Source organism: Amyelois transitella, chromosome 13 (genome assembly GCF_032362555.1).
Source record: "Amyelois transitella isolate CPQ chromosome 13, ilAmyTran1.1, whole genome shotgun sequence".
Lineage (NCBI taxonomy): Eukaryota > Metazoa > Arthropoda > Insecta > Lepidoptera > Pyralidae > Amyelois > Amyelois transitella.
In genome coordinates, this window is record NC_083516.1 from 11,028,012 (window position 1) to 11,051,712 (window position 23,701).

The 23,701-nt window shown below is 36.1% G+C and overlaps 1 protein-coding gene across 1 annotated transcript; it reads right to left on the reverse strand.

Annotated features, from left to right (window-relative positions):
• Window positions 1–515: 515 nt before the first annotated feature.
• On the reverse strand, window positions 516–23,684 carry LOC106133661 (uncharacterized). Its single transcript, XM_060947428.1, has 20 exons — window positions 23,527–23,684; window positions 22,859–22,998; window positions 21,312–21,491; window positions 20,552–20,690; window positions 19,047–19,261; window positions 17,871–18,017; window positions 17,255–17,417; window positions 16,709–16,830; window positions 16,152–16,274; window positions 15,648–15,786; window positions 6,489–6,844; window positions 5,771–5,950; window positions 4,912–5,050; window positions 4,384–4,595; window positions 3,829–3,975; window positions 3,320–3,452; window positions 2,662–2,780; window positions 1,895–2,014; window positions 835–964; window positions 516–616 (listed from the first exon to the last, which is right to left on the reverse strand). Exons 1-20 carry the CDS (start codon window positions 23,585–23,587, stop codon window positions 573–575), a joined length of 3,009 nt encoding a protein of 1,002 aa, XP_060803411.1. The 5' UTR covers window positions 23,588–23,684; the 3' UTR covers window positions 516–572.
• Window positions 23,685–23,701: the final 17 nt, after the last annotated feature.

Consider the following 23,701-nt stretch of genomic DNA (forward strand, 5'->3'; position numbering starts at 1 on the left):
TGATAGCCTGATGATTTCTGGCACCAATACAAAAAAGTATAGGACCACTCCATCTCTTTCCCATGGATGTCGTAAAAGGCGACTAAGGGATAGGCTTACAAACTTGGGATTCTTTTTTAGGCGACAGGCTAGCAACCTGTCACTATTTGAATCTCAATTCTATCATTAAGCCAAATAGCTGAACGTATGTTAAAATTGAAATAGCCACAGATTGCTAGCTTATCGCCCGAAAGAAGAATCAGAAGTTTTTAAGCCTTACCCTGATAAATAATTATATTGACGTTTTTTAATTTTCGAAAAAATGACTTTATTCTTTTAGCTGAAATAAACCAACATCAGTTATCTTATTGCTAAACTGTTTCATCACATTTGTTTCAAAAATATATGTATATGGCAAGATTATTGTGCCAGCTGTACTTGTGTTTTTAAAAATCGTCTGTTGATTGCAATACTTAAAATTAATATAAAGGATTCCCCTCATAAAGTAGGTCGGTAGGGTAAAATAAAACGTAAACTGAAGTAACAGTGAGGTCAAGGTCAATTTTATTGAAAACAAAACACAATTAATTTCGTTAACCAATCTTTTTATTCTTTTCCATTGAAATGTTTTCAGAATCTGGAAAAAAAGAAAATGCAATATTAGTATTTCTGTTGTATAATTATACATACATAAATATAATCACGTCTTTATCCCTCGCGGGGTAGACAGAGCCAACAGTCTTGAAAAGACTGATAGGTCCCATTGAGCTATTTGGCTTAATGATAGAATTGAGATTAATTATTTTTAACAAAGCAAACCAAAGTCATAACATGGTGACCTCATTATTTTCTTACCTGCGTTTTGAGGGTGTGGGTTATCGTATGGCTGCCTCTCAGAAGACATGAATAGTACAAAAATAACATTAGTTATGAGAACGAAGCCCGCCATCAAGTAAAACATAACGCGCCATTGACTCTGATTTGCCTGAAAACAGATTAAAAGTAAAATAAAACTGCGGGGTAGACAGAGCCGTCAGTTCACCAAAAGACTGAAAGGCCACGTTCATTTGTTTGACTTGATGATAGAATTTAGATTCAAATAGTGACAGGTTGCTAGCCTATCGCCTTAAAGAGGAATCCCAAGTATACAAGCCTATCCCGTAATCGCCTTTTTCGACATCCATGGGAAAGACATGGAGTGAGCCAATTCTTTTTTCTTTTGGTGCCAGGAACCACACGGCACATTAGTACTCTACCATAATTAAAAAGCAGTACATTCAATTTGAGGTTGCATGAAGAGAGTTACGAATGTGGATGAAGCGAAGGAAGTATGCAGAGATCGTGGCAAGTGGAAAGAGTTAGTCTCTGCCTACCCCTCCGGGAGAGAGGCGTGATTTTATGTATTCAAATTCAAAAATTTTATCCATTATTATAGGATACTTCATATCGTTTAATAATTGTCAAAACGTATGGTTTAACAACATTGGTTGACGTCAAATAAATTACTTAAAACTAAGTTTACTGCCGCTTCCAAGGCGTCAGTGCTGAAGAAGCGGTAACAAACTATGTATGTATATTCAATTATAATTAACAATTAAAATTGAATATACATAGACGGCATCTGCGGCGCAGCGGCAGTACGCTTATCTGTGAGACCGGAGGTCCCGGGTTCGAATCCCGGCCAGGGCATGATGAGAAAAGAACTTTTTCTGATTGGCCTGGGTCTTGGATGTTTATCTATATAAGTATTTATTATAAAATATAGTATCGTTGAGTTAGTATCTCGTAACACAAGTTTCGAACTTACTTCGAGGCTAACTCGATCAGTGTAATTTGTCCCATATATAAAATAATAAATAAATAAATATATATAAATATTTGTATATATATGTATTTATTTATTAATTTTACTTACCACATCGATCACGATATTGGAAACGAGCACTGGCAATAGCAAAGAGAACATATTCATCAGAGTGTTCCCGATAGCGAGTAGGGCGCCGCTGTAGTTCGGCGTTAGATCTATATAGTTCACCTGAAATACGCGTTACAGTTATCAATAGTCGCTGCTAAATGCATCCTACTGATATTATAAACTAGCTTCCCCCCGCGACTCCGTCCGCGCGGATGTCGGTCTTCGCGTGGATGGTTTATTTCTCCATTTTGAGTAACTCTGACAATGACATCTTATAAATATCTATTGGACCCAAATACGGCTAGGCGTATAATAATTAAGGAGATCCCTCGATTGAGCTACTGCTATTGAGCTCGCGTTCTGTAGTAAGTATTTTTTTCATAGTAATTCCGACCTTGATTAGTAGCATGTAGCAGTAAATTACTAAAAGTGACGAAAAGTTTGCAAAAATAAAAAAGTGATCGTGACAATACGACAGAAAGTTAATTGAGAGCTTCAGCATACACAACATTGTTAGTGAGCTCGTCCGGAAGATAAGTTTGTGAGTATGTCAGTACGGATGTTTGTTACACTTTCACGCAAAAACTACTAAACCGATTACAATGAAATTTGGTATGTAGGTAGCTGATGACCCAGAATAACATATAGGCTACTTTTTATCCCGGAGTTCCCGCGGGATTGATAGGGTTTCCATGTGGACGAAGTCACGGGCGGCCTCTCGTATAATATATGGATAAGGATAATAAATCTAATCTATTCTAACTTACCATCCATCCGACATGAGTTGCGACATGGGTAGCTTGCACTATGACCAGTAATCCCACAGCTAACCCCACATTTTTTGTGTAAGACAAAGCCACCAGACACACAGCCGTGCCAATTTGAGCTGAAACAATAATTTATAAATAATACTCGTATTCAACGCACATGAAACGTGACTTTACTATATCTCGGACATTTTGTATCATATTATAATGATCCGTGCTCACTGCGCGACTGAAAAACAGCGGATTTCTCTTTTCAGTCCCTTGGTGACTAAAATTGAATGAATGAATATAAAAAAGTGTAATAAGATATTACATGATAATATTCTTAACTCTTCCTTGCTTAGCCTTCCGGTAAAGAGTCTTTGATCATAAAGAATGTTATTTGGAATACTTAATACTTAAACTTTGGCTTTGGTTTGTAATATCTGCGCAAGAGTTTGAGTGTTAGCATTATTTTCCACCATTTCATGAAACAAAAATATAATTAATATTTTATAGTTTTCCCTCGCATCTATCGATTTTATGCAAACTGCAAAATCTTATTTTGGTGACTACCACGCAAGTAATGATCAAACGCACCTTGCTGTACCTTAGTCTACTTCTATAACTCTTAATTAAACATTGAATAAAGTAACCAAATGAACATAAAAAATCTTACCCAATGTATTAAATGTTCTCCTTGCATTTTTGACGCTAAGAATTTTCCTGTTAGTCAGAAAATCAGACAATATCCCGTAGAGTATGGCCGCAAAGAAACTCACCACATATGGGAGAGAAGAAAACAGGCCACTCTGTGAATTGTGTAAATGTTAACACTAACAATACTACAAACTAAATGTTAATTAACAATAACTAGTATTTGACTTTATAATTAAACCTCTTTAATTGTTAGTAAATCAAGAACCTAATCTAGCAAATAATTACGAATTTATGATTTTTATATAATTTTTTGGAGTTTATTCTGATTTCGAATAATTTAATCGAATTCCAATATACTTAAAATAAAAGCAGAAAAAACATTTTATACCTATTTAGCTTTACAGGCAACTCGTCACCATTATATATACTTTCTGTAACGGAACTCACGCTTAGAAGCACACATCTGGCAGAAATATTAAGGTTGCACTAAAATTTACATAATTAAATAATAAAATAACAAAAACATACATTCTTAACGTTGACTCCCAGTGAATAGTGGATGTAGGAAGGGAACTGCATGAAGATGAATACGAAGGCGGTGCTGCTTCCGATGTGCGCACTGAATACAGCCCACGTGTGCTTGGACTTCAAAGCCTTCAGTGGCACTGTTAATTTCTGGAATCATCGGACAAAAATAAAAATCACGCGACGCTATACGTCAAAAACAGCGAAAAACTTAAATCGCGCAAGCAAAGATTTCACGGATTGGAGCATATATACGACCTCCGACCGTCAGAGTCGCGGTTCCCCAGGCATCACACCAAGCCTGGCGGAAGATCTTCTCTTTGGTGGCGGTCGAGCCGAAACATCGCTCCCGAAACAATTATATATACAGTACAATACAAATTATCTTTATTGCCCATAAAAATACATATGTAGTAGAAACAAACATTATAAATATGTTGAGCAAAGGCGGAATTTTCGCTAAGTAATCTCTTCCAGCCAACCTATATTCAATCAAACAAATATTCTGATCATAACTAGTTATTAGAGCAATTACTGATCAGAGCCAAAGTTAGTTACCTTTTTTGTAACACTCATCGTACGAGTAATGTAAATCCTTTCTTCATCAGAAATAGTCTTATGTTCCCGAGGGTTGGCCGCTCCGAACACAGTCAGAAGTGTGAACGACAAGAAACAGAGAGCACCGGTTCCCCAGAACACTGAAGGCCAGCCCCAAGTTGCGGATAAGACTCCACCTATTTGGAAGCCCAATACTGTCCCTAGGGTTGTTCCTGTAACAAAAGTTGATTCACTTACTAACCGAGCATTTAATTGTGTGCTATGATCATTCATAGCTATTTGATCTATTTAAATTGTATTACATTTAGTAAAAACATTCAGTGTACGAAATTTGAGACACACTTTAGAAATTTAGAAGCGAGAATTACTATTTTACAGGTATCTGTTCTGTACAGAGTCTATAGATTTTAATAAATTGAAATAGATTTCTGATATTTAAAATGCACTTGGAATCTACTTATGATTACATTTACATATATTACAAACCGATTTTGTAACGCCAATAATTAAATATGTAAAGAAAATTACCAGTATAAACAAAACTGCTAAGTCTAGCCAGTTCATTAGGCGGGACCCACGCGGAAAGCAAAGTTTGAGTGGATGGGAAGAAACCTCCCTGAGAGACGCCCTGCAGGATGCGGCACGCACACACTGCCTTCCAACCTCCCTGATGATATATTAATTTTAATTGAAACAGTATCATTTGCTAAGCCTAAATATTATATTTTCCATCGAGATTCTAATTCAAAATTTTTATTCATTATTATATGATACTTCATATCGCTTAATAATTGTCAAAACGTATGGTTTAACAACATTGGTGACGTCAAATAAATTACTTAAAACTAAGTTTACTGCCGCTTCCGAGGCGTCAGTGCAGAAGAAGCGGTAACAAACTGCACTGCAGCATTTTCTTCAACAACATTAAGCAATTCTGTTCCCGAAATGTTATCCGTGTCAATGGCTCAGTATAAGTATGCTTAGACACATTTAGAGTTACTTTTTGATATATCGGGTTTTACTTATAGTAGGTAGTCGGTATTTCACTTTCTGCCTTGAGACTTCCAAACCAAATAAATAAATATAAATAAATAAATGTATACGGGACAAATTACACTGATTGCGTTAGCCTCAAACTAAGTTCGAGACTTGTGGAACGAGATACTAACACAACGATACTATATTTTATAATAAATATTTATATACATAAATAAACATCCAAGACCCAGGCCAATCAGAAAAAGTTCTTTTCTCATCATGCCTTGGCCGGGATTCGAACCCGGGACCTCAGGTGACAAGACAAGCGTACTACCGCTGCCCCAAAGAGGCCGTCAAACAAACTATTTCTATGAAATCCAGAAATATAGTAATTTACTTCAAAATTTACCCAATAAGCAAGCCAAGGTGTAGCAATAGATGTGATTCCATTGACAAACAGACCGATTTGAAGCGGGATCTTACCACCCCACCGCTGCGAGATCATACTCATGAAGTACTGCATCACACAGTAACCCAAGAAAAATGATGTCAGTATCATTTCTTGAATTGGTTTCGACCAAACGTATTTCTGGAAAGTAAAAATTTTAAAAGAAATTAACTATCATATCAGTCATTCAGATCATAAGAATGCCATTATTTCTCGTATTATGGTTTACAATTCTGAAACATTATTTTCGATAGGCCATTATTTTTTGTCATATCTATTCAAATACTAGCTTTACACCCACAGCTTCACCCGCGTTTATTTAGCGCCATCTGCAAAAGCGACGGTTTTAAATTAACACCATCTAAGAAAAAACAACGAATTAAATGCCACGTACAAAAAGCAATGAATTTGGCGCCATCTAAATAAGAATGCAGGTTTTTTGCAAATACTACGGGAACTATAGTTTTTACCGGAATGAAAGGTATTCCATGTCCGTCAAAAAATTTCGAATCAAAAAATCGTAAAAAGCCTGAAGTTTTAAATTATACAAACCAGATATTTAAAAAAGAGAAATTTATTATATAGCCCGTGAAGAGGTGACAAACCAATTAATTCACTTTCGCATTTTTAATATTATTTGGGATGGTATTATAAATTTAACTAGAAAGAAAATAATTACCTTAAAGATTCCATTTTTGTCACTTGTAACATTTTCCATTACATTAAGTACGAGTATAATATTTTCATCAGTATCATTGACTTTATCATTATATTTATTCACTTTTAATAAATCGACATTTTCAGTGGAATTATATTCTAAATCATCAGTTACATTATTAAATATTCTTTCTAAATCTGTTGTATTATTAAGAGTATTAGGGCTTTCATTATTTGGTGCATAGTATGTCATAGCAACTATGCTTACTCCAAGATGTGCTCTTGCTATGAATCCTACTAGAAGACTTGCAAAAACTACTAGTGCCTGCACATGTCGTACTCCATATCCATAAGATGATTCTTCTTTATATTTGGTTTCTGTAATTGAAGTATTTTATATAAATAAACATATTTGCCGTGTGGTTCCCGGCACCATTACAAAAGAATAGGACCACTCCATCTCTTTCCCACGGATGTCGTAAGAGCCGACTAAGGGATAGACTTGGGATTCCTCTTTAATGTAAATCCCTGCCAATCTAAGGTCTGCCGCGCCGATGGATGCATGGCTAGGGGCGAGCCTAGTCTCGAGCGTGCCACTTCCGCCATGGGGTTGGGCGACCCCCAGGTAATGGCTAGCCTTACCCTGGCATGCGGGGCTCTGCTGGGGCGGACAAAATTTTTCCCTAGCGTCTCGTGGGAATCGCATTATGAACCTTAAAAAGCATATAAATGGCGGCGATGGTGTCCGCACCCCATCACGTCTCGTTCCCGGCGGGAGCGGTAAGCGGTCTGCTGAAAGCCGCTTTGCGACGATGAATGTAAGAGGAGGAATGAAGGATAAGATTGAGGAAGTATGCCAGATGATGGATGAAAGACGTTTGGATGTGTTGTGCGTGAATGAAACGAAGCGGAAAGGATGCGACGCGACGCAGCACGGCCCTTACACGGCGTATTGGTCTGGAATTTCCAGTACCAGCCGAGGCTGTCAAGGGGTCGGTCTAATTCTTTCTGCACGAATGGCTGAGTGCGTGAATGAGTATGAGTGTGTCAGCCCTCGTCTTCTATGGATTAGGCTGAAAGTTGGAATCACTCGGATCTTCGTTCTAGGTGTTTATGCACCTTGGGATGTGGGTTCGAGGGGTACAACATCAGCAAAAAGCGAAAACGAGGAGTTCTGGAATAGTGTAAGAGAAGTATTGAAAGTTACCAAGCCAAATGAGAAGATTATTATGTTAGGTGATTTTAATGGATGGGTGGGTGTAAAGCGTGATGGATATGAAAAGGTGCTTGGTGCGTTTGGTGACGAAAAGGTGAATGATAATGGAAGAAGTGTATTAGAAATTTGTCTAGAGTGGGATCTTTTTGTGTCGAACTCAATGTTTCAACATAAAGAGATCCATACCTACACAAGAGTGGAAGGTATTTTAAAAAGTATGATAGACTTTGTGATTGTAGATGAAAGATTGAAGAACAAAGTGCTGGATACCCGTGCATATCGCGGTGCTGGCATTGACTCGGACCATTTACTGGTGATATCCCGGATAAGGGGTATCTTCAATCGCTGGCGGCACAGGGTAAGGGAGCAAACCAGCGCTTTGGAAAGAGTAAAAGTAGAAAATTTGCAAGATATGGATGTAGGTAAGAAGTATATTAATAGACTGAAGGATGAATTTGAAGATTTAGAGGAAATGAGCGATATTGAAGATGGATGGAAGGAATTTAAAGAAAGAATTGTGAAAGTAGCTGTTGAAGTGTGTGGTGTAAGTAGAAGAAGGAAAGGAAAAAATCACAAAAATGCGTGGATGAGTAAAGATGTGCAAGAACTTGTGCGATTAAAGAAGAAAGCATGGCTGGATTTGTTAGCAGCAAAAGCTAACTTAAGAATGCAAGAGGTTATAGATGAAGATGTGAATGAAGCACGTAAGGAATATAAGAAAATGAAAGATTTGGTTAAGAAAGCTGTGATTAGAAAGAAAGAAGAGTATAAAGAGGATTTTGATAAAAGGCTATCAGAAGACTTTCAGTCAAATCTGAAAGTATTCTGGAAATCCGTAAGGTCAGCCCGAGGAAATACTATAACCAGAGAGCTGACTAGGATCAGATGCCAGGATGGTAGCGTTGTGAAAGGAGAAGAATGTGTACTAAAGATATGGAAGGACTATTTTGAAAGTTTATTTGAAAAAAAGGAAGGAAATAAGAAAGATTTCTGCTATAGCGAAGAAAAAGAGAATGAGATGGAAGGCGAAATTGAAATGTTCGAAATTGTGGAAGCACTTAAGAGTATGAAAGCGGGAAAGGCTGCTGGGTGTGATAGAGTGTCGGTCGAGATGCTTAAAGCAGGAAAAGGCGTAGTAGCTAGTCAGTTGTACTGCCTTTTCAATTTGTGTTGGAGAAGCGGCCGAGTACCAAAAGATTGGTGTAAGGCTGTTATCGTGCCACTTTACAAAGGAAAAGGGTCACAGCTGGACTGCAAAAATTATCGTGGTATAAGCCTGCTTAGCGTCGTCGGCAAATTGTATGCTAAGGTATTGATTAATAGAGTCAGGAATGAAACTGATGACAAAATATGGGATGCTCAAGCGGGATTTCGAAAGGGAATGGGATGTACTGATCAGGTCTTTTCCTTGCGGTGCATAGCCGAAAAGTTTTTGGCCAAGAGTCAAAAAGTCTATTGCACATTCGTAGATCTGGAAAAGGCCTATGACAGAGTTGAGAGGAATGAATTGTGGTCAGCACTTTCTATGCATGGGGTGAGCAGTCTCTTAATACGAGCACTGAAATCCTTATATGAGGATTCGAGTGCTTGTGTCAGGATAAACGGAGCGCACACTGAGTGGTTTAAGATTGAGAAAGGCGTTAGGCAAGGATGTGTTGCGTCACCGTGGCTGTTCAACCTATTTATGGATAGCTGTTTGACAGATTTGAAAGAGTCTAAAAGTGGATTAAGGATGAATGAGTTACTCGTCAAATGTCTGCTCTATGCCGACGATCAGGTTATACTGGCGTCATCAGCGGAGGAGTTACAGGAGATGGTAAACTGTATGCATGAAGCTTTAAAAGAGAAAGGAATGAAAGTGAACGTAAGTAAAACTAAAACACTGGTTTTTGAAATGGAGAAAGAAATGACAGCATGTAATATTTTGATTGGAGGAGAAAAAGTGGAGCAAGTGAAAGAGTTTGTATATCTAGGATCAAAGTTTACATCAGATGGCAAGTATGATAGTGATATTGAAAGGAGAGTGAACGCGGGGAACATGGTGAATGGAGCTTTGCATGCCTTTATGAGCAGTCAGAAACTATCCAAAAAGGCTCGACTGGCTGTGCACAGGGGCGTGTTGGTCCCGACATTAATGTATGGGAGTGAAAGTTGGGTATGGCAAAAGAAGCATGAAAGCAGAATAAATGCAGTGGAAATGAGAGCGTTAAGGAGTATGATGGGTGTGAAATTGAGTGACAGGATAAGGAACAGCGTGATAAGGGAATGTTGTGATGTGAAAGAAGATGTAGTTACAGGAATAGAAAAGGGTATGTTAAGATGGTTCGGTCATGTGGAGAGGATGAATGAAAGCAGGTTGACTAAGCAGATATACAAGGAGAGTGTGGAGGGAAAGGTCGGAGTGGGAAGACCTAGACGAACGTATCTTGATCAAATTAAGGACGTCCTGGTAAAGGGTCAGGTCAAAAGTACCCGAAACCGCCGAGCTTGTATGAAGAGAGTTATGAATGTGGACGAAGCGAAAGAAGTATGCAGAGATCGTGGCAAGTGGAAAGAGGTAGTCTCTGCCTACCCCTCCGGGAAAGAGGCGTGATTTTATGTATGTATGTATGTATGTATAAACATATTCATCTAAGGTCTCACGTTATGAACTTCAAATTCATCATTAAGCCTTACATCTGAACGTGGCCTTTCAGTCTTTTCGAGACTGTTAGCTATGTTTATCCCGTAAGATATAAAGACGTGACTATATTAATATGTATGTGTATTATATAAAATTTCACTAAATAAGTGGAAGTAGACCGTATGGAATTTTCTTTTATTAAGACACAATATATACTCCGATAAAACTTTTTAAATATCTAATTAAAAGAATCCCTTATTTTAAAGCAACGATAATTACCATTTTCATTAACAGGAACCTTTTCATATTCTCCATTTTTCACTTGAGCCATATTATATCCGCTAATGGTTGACAGTCACTCTTGAGGGCTACAGCGACCGACTAGAAAATTTATCTAAAAGTAGTCGCAGACGCAGCATTACAAGTGCAAATAATTGTCTCAGGCTTTGCTTGGGAAGTTAAAAGTAAACATCTGCAATATTTCCACTGTAATCGCAATACACGTTAAACATTACAAGTGATAGAATAATAACTTCATCAGTTATACTTGGAGATCCGCTTTCCAATGCTTGTCTAAAGAGCATTAGAATTTTTAAAGATTAGCAGTCCACAAACAGCCAAGTATCTATTATAAAAACAAAATCCTTAGTCTGTACATGCATACATATAGTCACGTCTTTATCCCTGGCGGGGTAGACACAGCCAACAATCTTGTAAAGACTGATAGGCCACTTTGAGCTTAAAGATAAAATTATGACTCAGCATTATTATAAACTAGAGGCCGCCCGCGACTTCTTCCGTGTGGACAATATCCACACAAGTACAAACCAGTAATGTATTTTATGTTGTACCTTGTATTGAAAATATTTTAATTTCAATTGGACTTTTTTCTATAATATCATTATAGAAAAAAATCTCTTAACTAATTAAACTGAAATAAAATATATATATACATTTTGTATCTCTTCTTCACGAGACTTTTAAACAGCTTTATTTCGCCAAGTACGGTGTCGTGTGGTTCCCGGCACCAATACAAAAAAGAATAGGACCACTCCATCTCTTTCCCATGGGTGTCGTAAAAGGCGACTAAGGGATAGGCTTACAAACTTGGGATTCTTTTTTAGGCGATGGGCTAGCAACCTGTCACTATTTGAATCTCAATTCTATCATTGAGCCAAATAGCTAAACGTGGCCATTCGGTCTTTTCAAGACTGTTGGCTCTGTCTACCCCGCACGCAAGGGACATAGACGTGACCATATGTATGTATGTATGTAAGTACGGTGCCATATTTTATGTAATTTGATAAGGCTTATCTAGAGTCGAATGGCATATGTTATACCGCGATATTAAATGCTCACGTTATTTTAACCTTCAACAGCCAACACCTGCCTACCTTGAGAACTGATTGCACATAGACGCACATTCGGTTAGTGTGGTTCCCGGCACCAATAAAAAAGGCTTAGGACCACTCCATCACGTTCCCATGGATGTCGTAAAAGGCGACTAAGGTATCGCCTTATTAACTTGGGATTCTTTTAGGCGATGGACTAGCAACCTGTCACTATTTGAATCTCAATTCCATCATAAAGCCAAACAGCTGAACGTGGCCTATCAATATTTTCAAGACTGTTGGCTCTGTCTACCCCGCAAGGGATATAGACGTGATTATATGTTTGTATGTATGTATGTCGGTTAGTGTAATCGTACCATGCTAGCATGGTAGCATAGAAAAAACATAATGTGTGCCACCTGGTTGTCTTCCCGTGCAGATCGTTAAGGTTGATCAAGGGAGAGGCACATAAACATGGGATTCTCTGTTAGGTGGTGGGCAAATTGGGTTACTTTTTGAATCTCAGTCCTATTATTAAGCCGTTTTTTGAATGTGGTCTTTCAGCCTTTTTGAGACTGTTTTCTGTGTCTACCCCGTTAGGGATAAGTACGTGATTAGTTTGTATTTATACTGATTGCATACTAGAAAACAAGTAGCATATCCCTTAGCATTAATAAATACATATAATCACATCTATATCTCTTACGGGGTAGACAGAGCCAACAGTCTTGAAAAGACTGATATGCCACGTTCAGCTTTTTGGCTTAACAATAGAATTGAGAATCAAAATAGTGACAGGATAATAACCCATTGCCTATAAGGAGAATCCCAAGTTTATAAGCCTATCCCTCAGTGTGAGATTGTGTCAGAATGAGATTCTTTTTTATTGGTAATATGGTCAATAATGTTAAATATAGATTCTTCTTGTGATATACAAATTAACAAGCAAGAATATAATGTTATCTCTGAAGAGTAACTAAGGCTTATGAATGAATTCTTGATAATATTGTGAAAGGGATGGATAAACCTTGTCCTAAGTTGGCTTAGCTATAATGTTGTTTATTTCAGGTGAATTATTAGGGCGGTGGTGCTCGAATAATAAATAGTGTGATGTGCAGTGTGACATTAGAATAGAATAGATTTATTTTCAAAATTGGATACAAGGTATCACTTATTGACGTCACATCACTTAAATCTAATTATAACTACTACCGTTTCCAAAGCGCATGTGTAGAAAAAGCGGCGGAACAAACTACACTGCAGCATTTTCATCGGACGTCAATTTACAAATATAGATCTCTTAAATCTAAATCGTGGACGAATGCACATTGTCTACATGAAAAGACATGAATGAATATAGAACAAAATTATGTCAATACGAATGTTTCGTCAAATAAATAAAGATAAAATAAAATATTCGTTCAAACCCTACAATTAATCACTTTTTTCTAAGTTATTTTGATAAGTTTGAGAGCTAGCTAGGCAACTCGATATGTAACCATGATTCAAAATGAATTTGGTAAAGATAAGTTGCGGAATAATAATTTTGTTTACATATGAGATTGTACATTAAGATACCATGAGTTATGTTAACTACAAGTGGGGGTTGGCTGGTGTTTCTGAGATACAAGCATCAGCTAAGTTCAGACACCAGTCTCTCATAATCTTAACTATGTGATGTACTTACTAATTAAGATTTGAGAGAAAATAAAATATTTGATTTGATTTGATTTGGAACGCTCTCCCGTTCTATATTCAAAGCCATGTGGGAATCGTTTATAAAATTCAGACTTATCCAATACAAAGTCATGGTTATCTGCCCCTCAGGTTGATATCTTCAGAGAAGAGACACAATTAGGACAAATGCCAGGAGAATGACTTTGGTAATAAGCGTTTCTAACTACATACATACTTACATATAATCACGTTTATATCCCTTGCGGGTTAGACAGAGCCAATAGTCTTAAAAAGAATGATAGGCCACGTTCAGCTATTTGGCTTAATGATAGAATTGAGATTCAAATAGTGACAGGTTGCTAGCCCATCGCCTAAAAAAAATATCTCAAGTTTGCAAGCCTATCCCTTAGTCGCCTTTAACGTTTCTAACTGTTTTCCAAAAACAGGTGGTTCTTAGTTTGACCTGTATGTATATTTGTCCGAACCGATTTTGATGCCGTTTTCAGTGTTTTATTTGCAGGATGCTTATTTTTTTCAATGTTATTAAATAAAGTATCGGTTAGTTAGTATTTGGTAACACAAGTTTTACTAATAAAATAATCTATTTTAATATTATACTAATATTAATTTGTAGGTAATTAAAAATACTTTTTGCCTCATTTGAAGTATTCCTGAATTAGTAGTCTCGAAGTTGAAAAATAACATTATCCGCACAAAAAGCAATTAGTTGTTGGTATTATATTATAATTAATCTAAGGGTCTTAATAATGTTCAGAACATTGACAGATTTTTTGAAATAAGTAAGAGAATAAAACAAATTTCTACGTAAATTGTTGTTTTTTCTTTTCTTTAATCTTTTGTACAATCAAAAATTTTTGTTGCGGAATGCCGGTAATTGGTAAAACTACGTTTAACCTTTGTAAATTATTTGACCACTGAATTCAAGTTTCTGAGTAGGTATGACTGAATTATCATAACTAGCTTTTACTCGCAGATACACCCGCGTGACTATAGCACCTACAAATAGTGACGAAATTAGCGCCACCTGCAAAAGTAGTAAACTATAGTTTTCACCGGCATCAAAACCGGGTACCCAATGTCCTGCTCCAGAATCATAACTATATCTGTGATATTTCAACAGGATTAGTTCAGAAGATAATCCGTGAAGAGGTTACAAACAAACAAACTTACTTTCGATTTTATATTATTGGCTCTGCTTCTTCCTGGCTTTAGTCCCACTCTGGCATTCTCACCACTCTGGAGAGGAGCCCGGGGTATGCCTTTGACCATGGATCCTGATTGTGAGTCAGGTTTTTACAAGAAGCGACTCTCGTCTGACCTCCGCAACCTTTGCAGAGAAACCTAACCCGTATTGAATGTGCAGGTTTCCTCACGATGTTGCTTCTCACCGTAAGAGCATGAGTTAGTAGTTAAACTAATGAACATAACTTTGTAAAAGGTCATTGGTACAAGGCTAGGGTGGAATTCAAACCTATGCCTTTTTGTGACACCTTACCGATTTGACTATAGACGCTCTTTTTAAATTATTTGGGATACTTTACAGAAGTATTAACTTAGTTTCATAATCGTTCATTACTTTAAAGTTATCAAAACAAAAATAATTTCTCACTTATTTATTATTAACTTTATAAAATATTTGTTTTATCACAGCAAAAGTCCATTGTTAAATCTTCCTGTTTCTCATAGTTCAGATTCGCGTTGGTTTTTCTGGAATTATCTGCATCTCAATGGGGCTGTACGCTGTAATAAATATCAATTATCAATTATTTTTGCATTTTTTGTTTGCTTTTAAACTGTTCTTTATAAAAAGGTTATAAATCTAAATTAATTTTCATCGCGTTCCTCACCATTTCAATGTGATTTCATTAAATACAAAAAGTTTTCAAAAGATTTTAAAGCTTTTTGAATTTTATCTTTTGTGACCTCGGTCCGATAGGACAACACAAGGTTATTTTTCTCTAGAAAATCAATTGCAAAATCCTAAATGTAATTAACAATCCCGTGTTCATATAAATTTGAAATTAGTATCTCAAATATAAATTGTTATATTATTTTACTAGTTATTTTATATTAAAGTTAATTTCATATTTGAATATGAATTTTACCTAGCTGTAGCTACTGTCCCTTATCTTGATATCATTCTTTGAGTTACCTGGTTTATTGGAAGAAATCCCTCATAGGGATAAGTCTATTGTGCATTTTTATTTTTTTAATGTCTTATTTTGTACTACTTAAAAATGTTAATAATTTAAACAAACACACAATTAAATAAATAATTTATTTATTAGATAGTTATTATATGGAAAATGTTACCTGTATTGTTTAGTCGTGTCATAATTTGGCTGTTCACCTCCATTTTATAGCTACTCGCCAACTTAAAGTACATGAGATTGCAAACAACGCAGAGAGTGGTCAGGAACAGAAATAAATTTCTCCAAGTGTTTACACTGCTCTGAAAACAATATAACTCTTTTAAATGGGCCTATTTGTGAACGAAATTTCGTTATTTTCTATATAAATTTATCACAGATTATTAAGAAGCTAGATGTAACTTTAAAATTGTTTAATTTAAGTCTTATTTTTAAGAGCATATCTACTGGATTTCGTTGATTCGGCAATAGCAATAACTTTAAAAATTATATATATATATAATCAAATACATTCTTATTTAATGACTAATGACCTAATTCAAAAAGGTGATACGGCCATCTAGACTTGTGGGGCCGTAGCCCTGGATTTTTTTTTTATATTTGCACCCGATTTCTTGCACTAGCAAAATTGAAATATGTATGTATCCCTTTTCCAATCAATACTCACAATATCGCCTCTAAGGATAAAGCCGGACACCAAAGGATAGAAGGAGCCCACGACGCTGGCGAAGGCAGAACATAACATCACGACATCTTCTCTGTACTTCTCTGTAGCTTCAGACATGTTTTCCTAGAAACAATGTATTAATTGAAAATAAAAACATCATTCGTGAAGTAAAGAAGTTTTGGAGAATTTTATCATTATCAACCCCAGTTTATATATTTTGACCAACTATTACGCGCGTGTCCTTTTTAGACTCTTAATATACATTTATAAAATTTCAAAAGATTGGTTTAGAAGATAACTCGTAAAGTTATAAAAAACAAATTAATTTACTTTCGCATTTAAATTATTAGCTAAGATTCATTTAAAGATTCAATAAATTGAGTCGTAGTTTAGAAAAAAGATAGATACAACATTTCTTTATATTAAAAACAGCAATAAAATAAATGAGTCAAAAAGATATGGCAATAAATAATTCCATTTTATTCTAGAACAATAGAAACTTCATCTTTCTTCATAGATCATATTTCATATTTCCAAAAAAAATATTACAAGCTTACCAAAAAACCTATATACTGAAGTCCCAATGCTGCTGATATGATCAAGAGCAAGACAATAGCTGATACTATTGAATCTGGTACAAAGACTGACAAAGTTGGCAAGAAAATAAATATTGCACCACCTGAAAATAAAAAAAAGAGATTATTACCACCGAGGTGCCGTGTGGTTTCCGGCACTTTAGAGCCACTCCATATCTTTCCCACAGATGTCGTTTCGATGACGAGTAAGGGATAGACTTATAAACTTGTGATTCCTCCTGTAGGCGATAGGCTAGCAACCTGTCAGTATTTGACTCTCAATTCCATCATAAGGCCAAGTTGAATGTGGCTTTTCAAGGATTTTTTCAAGACTCTTGGTTCTGTCTACTAATACTTTAGAAAACAGAAAATAAAATGATGACCCAGAATCAAGTAAATAATAAGTCCGAGCTAAAAAAAATTTGAAGTGCAAAAAGTATAATTTTGAAATTCGTAAACCTTCTAAGACCTACTTAAATTTTTATGGTCGACCGATAAACATTAAGAAAAATTACATACAAAACTTACTAATAAAATTTAGTATATTCCTAGGGTTCACCAGCTGCCTTCTAAAGCTCATGTCTTCGTAACTATGAGGAACGAAACACGCCACTAGCAGGGATATTATAGGTCTCATCATCATGTACGTCGCCCACACGATGAAGAATGTTAATGCTGACCAACACGCGCTCTGAAAAGGTCAGAAATAAAATTTGTTTTGTCGACAAGTTACAAGCAAGGCTCTTCTAATGGATCCTTGATCGAACTATTAATATTTAACTGTATATAATATATGTACTTAGGTGTATTTACTAATCTCAATTCTATCATTAAGCCAAATAGCTGAACGTGGCCTATCAGTCTTTTCAAGATTGTTGGCTCTGTCTATCCCGCAAGAGACCTAGGTGTGACTATATGTATGTATTTACTAAAGTCAAGATAATAGAGTAGTAATTTAGCAATAATATTGTACCTGAAAACAAGTCTACCTTATAACCTGATCTGGATAATTTGGCTACTATAGCATTCAAATGTTCAAATGATATTGGAAATCCAATTGCTATTTCGATATTTCAAATTGAACCTCAGAATGTAAATGATAATAAGCTATGATTTGTACAAGATTAAGTTCCTTCAAACTTACTTGTTTTATGGTCAGATGAAAATTTCTTAAGAAAACTGGTACATCCGTCAAATAAAATATGAATGCAGTATTACTAAAGACATGCGCGAACGCAATCCCCCAAAACTGTGGTGATTTGAAGATTTCTCGCCACGACACTGGATTACTCTGCAATGGAAATAAAAGTTGTAATTGTATGTTCTTTTATGACAAAACGCAAAAGTTGGTTTTAAATCTTAAGTTTATGTATCCAACTTTTTCATATTTGTTTACGTTAACATTTTTGGATACTGCTTTGAGGAAATAGGCTGGCAATCAGTCTCTATCTCTGTCTGTTCGACATTAATAATACTCATACCAGCTTAATTTGGTCTTCGAGTTTTGTCTACACCGCTCTATCTTCTTCGTCGTTACCTTTTCCCACTTTCTACGCGGGGTCGGCACAGTATGTCAGTTTTTTTCCAATTACTCCTGTCAATTGCCATCTCACTGGTTACTCCCTTTCTCCTCATACTATCCTTTACGCCATCCATCCATCTCTTTTTCTGTCTTCCCCTATATCTTAAACCTTTCACTTCCATATTTGAGGCTCTTTTAGTAACACACACCGCTACACCGCTCTATGTACACCATAATTAATACTCGATCAGGGGTTGAGTGAATTAACTTAATTAGTAACATTAAAATAACGAGGTCATAAATCCACGACGTTTCCGTATCTAGTTCACCTTTATTAATACACAAATCATGCCTGCTTCCAGGAGAGGTAGGCAGAGACCACATCTTTTCACTGGCCACGATCCCGACATACTTCTTTCTATTTATCCACATTCATATGTCTCTTCTAAGGACTAAGGGATAGGCTTACAAACTTGGGTTTCTTTTTTAGGCGATGGGCTAGCAACCTGTCACTATTTGAATCTCAATTCTATCATTAAAATAGCTGAACGTGGCCATTCAGTCTTTTCAGGACTGTTGACTCCCGCAAGGGATATAGACGTGACCATATGTATATATACATATGTCTCTTCATGCATCGTCGGTTTCGGGTACTCTTGATCTGACTTTTTGCCAGAACGTATCCGATTTGATAAAGGAACGTTCGTCTTCATTGATACGACCTCAAATATCTGAGATAATTTCATGTAATTTATTATCACACCCAATTCAAACTTTGATTGTCCGTCCAATACAAACCCTGTTCTTAGCAGTAACAACCGAATCAATAAACTCCTTCTCACTGTCTCCCAAAGCTGGGTGTTCATCAGGCGAGCTGGCTGTCAGAGCAAAGCATATCACTGCCATGGATAAAGATATCATAGCTAGGCTGTAGTATATGAGCTCCCAGCCCAGGGCTTCTTCGGAGAGACGACCGGCTACTGGCAAACTTATGATTATACCGAAGAGTACTCCTGAAATAATAAAGATATCTTTAGGATCTCGCGTTTATAAAGATACGAGACCATTTTGTTTATGTTTTAAGATGCGTACAGTGAGATAGCGGAATTTGTTTGATGTCATATTATTAATATCGTTTGGGTGTACGAGTAGACCAAATAATGTAAAATTTGATATTTTTCATAGCATTTAACAGAAGTTACGATTCTAAATATTGTGATATGATCGTGACAGCTACATTTATTCTTTACTGCGGAACCCTAATGTTTTCTTCATAGTACAAATCTCGAAAAAAAACATATATACTAGTTTACGTTTCTAGCAAGCTCTAGCACTAAAATTTCGATAAAATGTCTTACACAAAAACACGAAACAGTGTAATAATGCTCACTCCATAAAATTACAACAACTCTTCACAAAATTAAACACATTTAACAATTCCAACCATTTTAATTAATTCGTCTAGCATTTCCTCACAATGTTTTTAGCGGGAATAGCAGAATTTATGGCCGAAACTGTACGAAGCACGAAATATGTGCTGGCTTGCAACCGACGACATAATTCATAGGACACAACCAAATGGAAACCTCTTGCAGAATACGAACGACCGAAAATGTTGTCGGCAAATTTTCAATTATTCTCTGTATGTCGCGAGAAGAAATGGAGCTGAACGGTCGCGCTGTTTTATTCTAAATTTCTGTTAGAAGAAAGTACGTTATTTAATATTTAGTTAGCGCAAAAAATAATCTCATATAATTTAATGATGTGGTTTAGTAGTTCAGTTAAAAATTAACACACACTACCGCAAAGGAAGAAGAATAAGCACTACTCGTAAAAGTCGCAAGATTTCAATTTCAAATCTCTCTACATACATACATACATAAAATCACGCGATTTTCTCGGAGGGGTAGGCAGAGACTACATCTTTCCACTTGCTACGATCTCTGCATACTTCAGGAAGTTGCGAAGAAGAAGCGAAGGCGCTTCTTCCACATTCATAACTCTCTTCATGCAAGCTCGGCAGTTCGGGTACTCTTGACCTGACTCTTTGCCAGGACGTCCTTAATTTGATCAAGATACGTTCTAGGTCTTCCCACTCCGACCTTTCCCTCCACACTCTCCTTGTATATCTGCTTAGTCAACCTGCTTTCATTCATCCTCTCCACATGACCGAACCATCTTAACATACCCTTTTCAATTTCTGTAACTACATCTTCTTTCACATCATAACATTCCCTTATCACGTTGTTGTAATTCTAATTTTTCCAGATTGACAGTTATTGAAAAAGCTCTTATAAACTTACCACCATAAACTAGCCAGCTAAACTTGTTCTTCTCATCTGGTGGTAACCACTTATCCAGGAGACACCTATTGGCCGGTGACAACCCACTCTGGGCCATACCCATCAACAGCTGGGCGCTGAACACTGCTGAACGGTTTCCCTGAAAAGGCATTTAAATAATTTCAAAATTTAAAATAATATTAAAATTTTATCTAAATGAATTTTAAAGATTTAAAAAACCTTCACAACATCTTTTTTCTAGCAATAGTCCCGGAGAAAGTTAGATTTATATACAAAACGATCTCTGTCTGAGCTTTGCTGAGGAATTTAACCCATATTAAAATTGTCATATATCCAGTTGTCTGAATGTGCAGGTTTCTTAACGAAATTTTCCCTAGCCGTAAGCTTGGGCAGCATATGACACACAATTATCATGATGACTAATCTATTTTCGAACAAAAATCTGTGAAATATAAAACTACATTATGCCAATTTCTATGAACAACACCCAATGTATACTAATATTATAAAGCTGAAGAGATTGTTTTTTTGTTAGAACGCGCTAATCTCAGGAACTTCTGGTTCGAATCGAGAAATGTGAAAAAATCGGGGAAATTTATTCATTCTTGAATATTTTATTAATAATATAATTATTAATAATATCTATTCCACGTGGACGAAGTCGCGGGCACAGCTAGTGTAGTAATATAATAAGCAACATATCCGTTATCCATGCGTTAAAAGACACCGGCAACAGCTAATTTAATAATAAAACACATACCTTATTTATAATAGTTGGCATAGCGGCACACAATGCTCCACTGACAGCTAACACTGTTGTCTGCGTGTATTTTCCCCCGACCCGCCGTAACCACAACTCGGCCGGTATGACCATGACCGCGTAACCGAAGAAGAAGGCGAATAGAAGCATGCCTTGGGTGGATCTGTCCCAAGGGTGGATCTGAAATGAGGGAACATTTACGGATACAATTATTTTAACCAAATATATTTTAGTTTTTAAGTTAAAATGCAAATGAAGTTTTAGCACAGAAATAAATAATATCTTTATCCAGAATTTAAATAATAATATTTTTGTCTGTAATTTAGAATAGTTTTTTAAAAAATAATTATTTGATTAATATTAACTGTAATTTTATTAAATAAACAGAGACATATTTATACCTTAGGAGTAATGTAGGATAAGTGGGTAGGAGTAATTTTGTTTCTCAATATTTACATTACGAAGATATGAGCAGAAATATACATACAAATAAAAAATTAATATTTCATTCAGAAATAAGGCCTTCGCAGGCACTTTTTCACGTCATTTTACATTTCAATAGAATAAATTTAATTTTTAACTTATAAATTAATATTTTGCTAAAGCTACAAACTATCAAAGTATTTAAACCCCTTTGAGCTTTTATCATTTTTAACTGTCATCATGTTAAATTATATTATTTTAAAGAATCTCTGTTAAAAAACGGAACGAAACGTTATTGGTTATTAAATGATTATGCCATTGCATTATTTGTTATTATAAAATCTGTGTTTTTAAAAATTAAAATTTATTGCAAAGTGTGATATGTAAAATAGCTGGCGAAAGATAGCTGTAACGTATTGAGCTATAGACTTTTTAACGTCTGGGCATTATGACCCCTTGGACATTCTGCCCTTTGGGCCAACATACCCCGGATTGTGTAAAACAAATATAATATAAATATCTCTGCTTTGTTTTCACGAGATCATTGCTAGGAATTGATAACTGAAACAAATAGTCACTTCTGGTTTTAAACTTAGATAACAATTACCTACAAATTATTAACCTATTACCTCAGTGTAATTTTTCCCGTATATATTTATTTATGTTTAAAAAATAGCAACGTGACACGTAGTGCGTATCCATATTAATATTATCTACATACATATAATCACGTCCATATTCCATGCAGGGTAGACAGAGTCAACAGTATTGAAAATACTGATAGGCAAAGTTCAGCTGTGTGGCTTAATGTTTGAATTGAGATTCAAATAATGACAGGTTAGTCCATCGCTCAAACAAAAAGCTAGCGATGGAGTGGTCCTATTCTAAAGTACTGTGACAACATGACAAACGTCACACGCTTTGCGACGCGCTCAGCCAATAGCAGCGAAGAGTCTACATCGCGCAAGCAAAGATTTCGCGGATTGGAGCATAAATACAACTTCACATCAGCCTCTACATCGTCAGAGCCACGGTTACCCAGGCATCACACCTAGCCTGGCGGAAGATCAGCGTTTCACGCAAATTCTTTTTAGTAGTAATAACACGTTAGCCTCTTACTATACCTTGATGTAAGTGTCATTCTGCCTCGTAACATCAGTGAGTGCCATCATTGACACCCCCACACTGCCTCGGTGCAGACCGACCACTATGGAGATGACGATCATGTATAATGTCTGGAGGTGGCGTACTCCGATGGTGCACTCTGAAGAAGAAGGTGGAAGGAACTTGTAAATACACAATTTTTCGATCAATACAAACATAAAATCAAGTGAACGTGGCCATTCAGTCCTTTCAAGACTGTTGGCTCTGTCTACCCCGCAAGGGATATAGACGTGAACATATGTATGTATGTATGTATAAAATCAAGTCTATTTCCCGAAGGGTTATGGCAGAAACTATTTTTATCCATTTGACGGGATCTCTTCAACTTATCTTCGATCCGAATCCACAGTAATACTATTTTAAACAGAGCATTTTTGTATTTTTGCACAAATTAAGTCACTAAATCATTGCACTGATTTTGGTGATATTTTGCATGAATATAGATGAAACTTTAACAAAATTCACGAAAGCAAAGTCTCGCGTAATCGTTGGTAAAAATAAAATATAGTACTGATCAATATAGTACTGATACAATTTTCATAAAATTTGGCTCAGGTTTAAACAAACTATGAAGAGCATACATACAAATTCACTTTTCGAATTACAATATACTTAAGTAGTAACTTACTGCTTGGCGTTCCATCATCGTGTTTCTCCTCGAAACGAAACTTCAAAAACTCTACATCCATCGTACAATATCACTTATCTAACGTCTGCCTGCCTGTTTGTTCACACGACAATACAAGATAAGATGTCGCTGTTACAGATTTCAGTTGTAAATGAGGCAATTATGAAAATTCTAT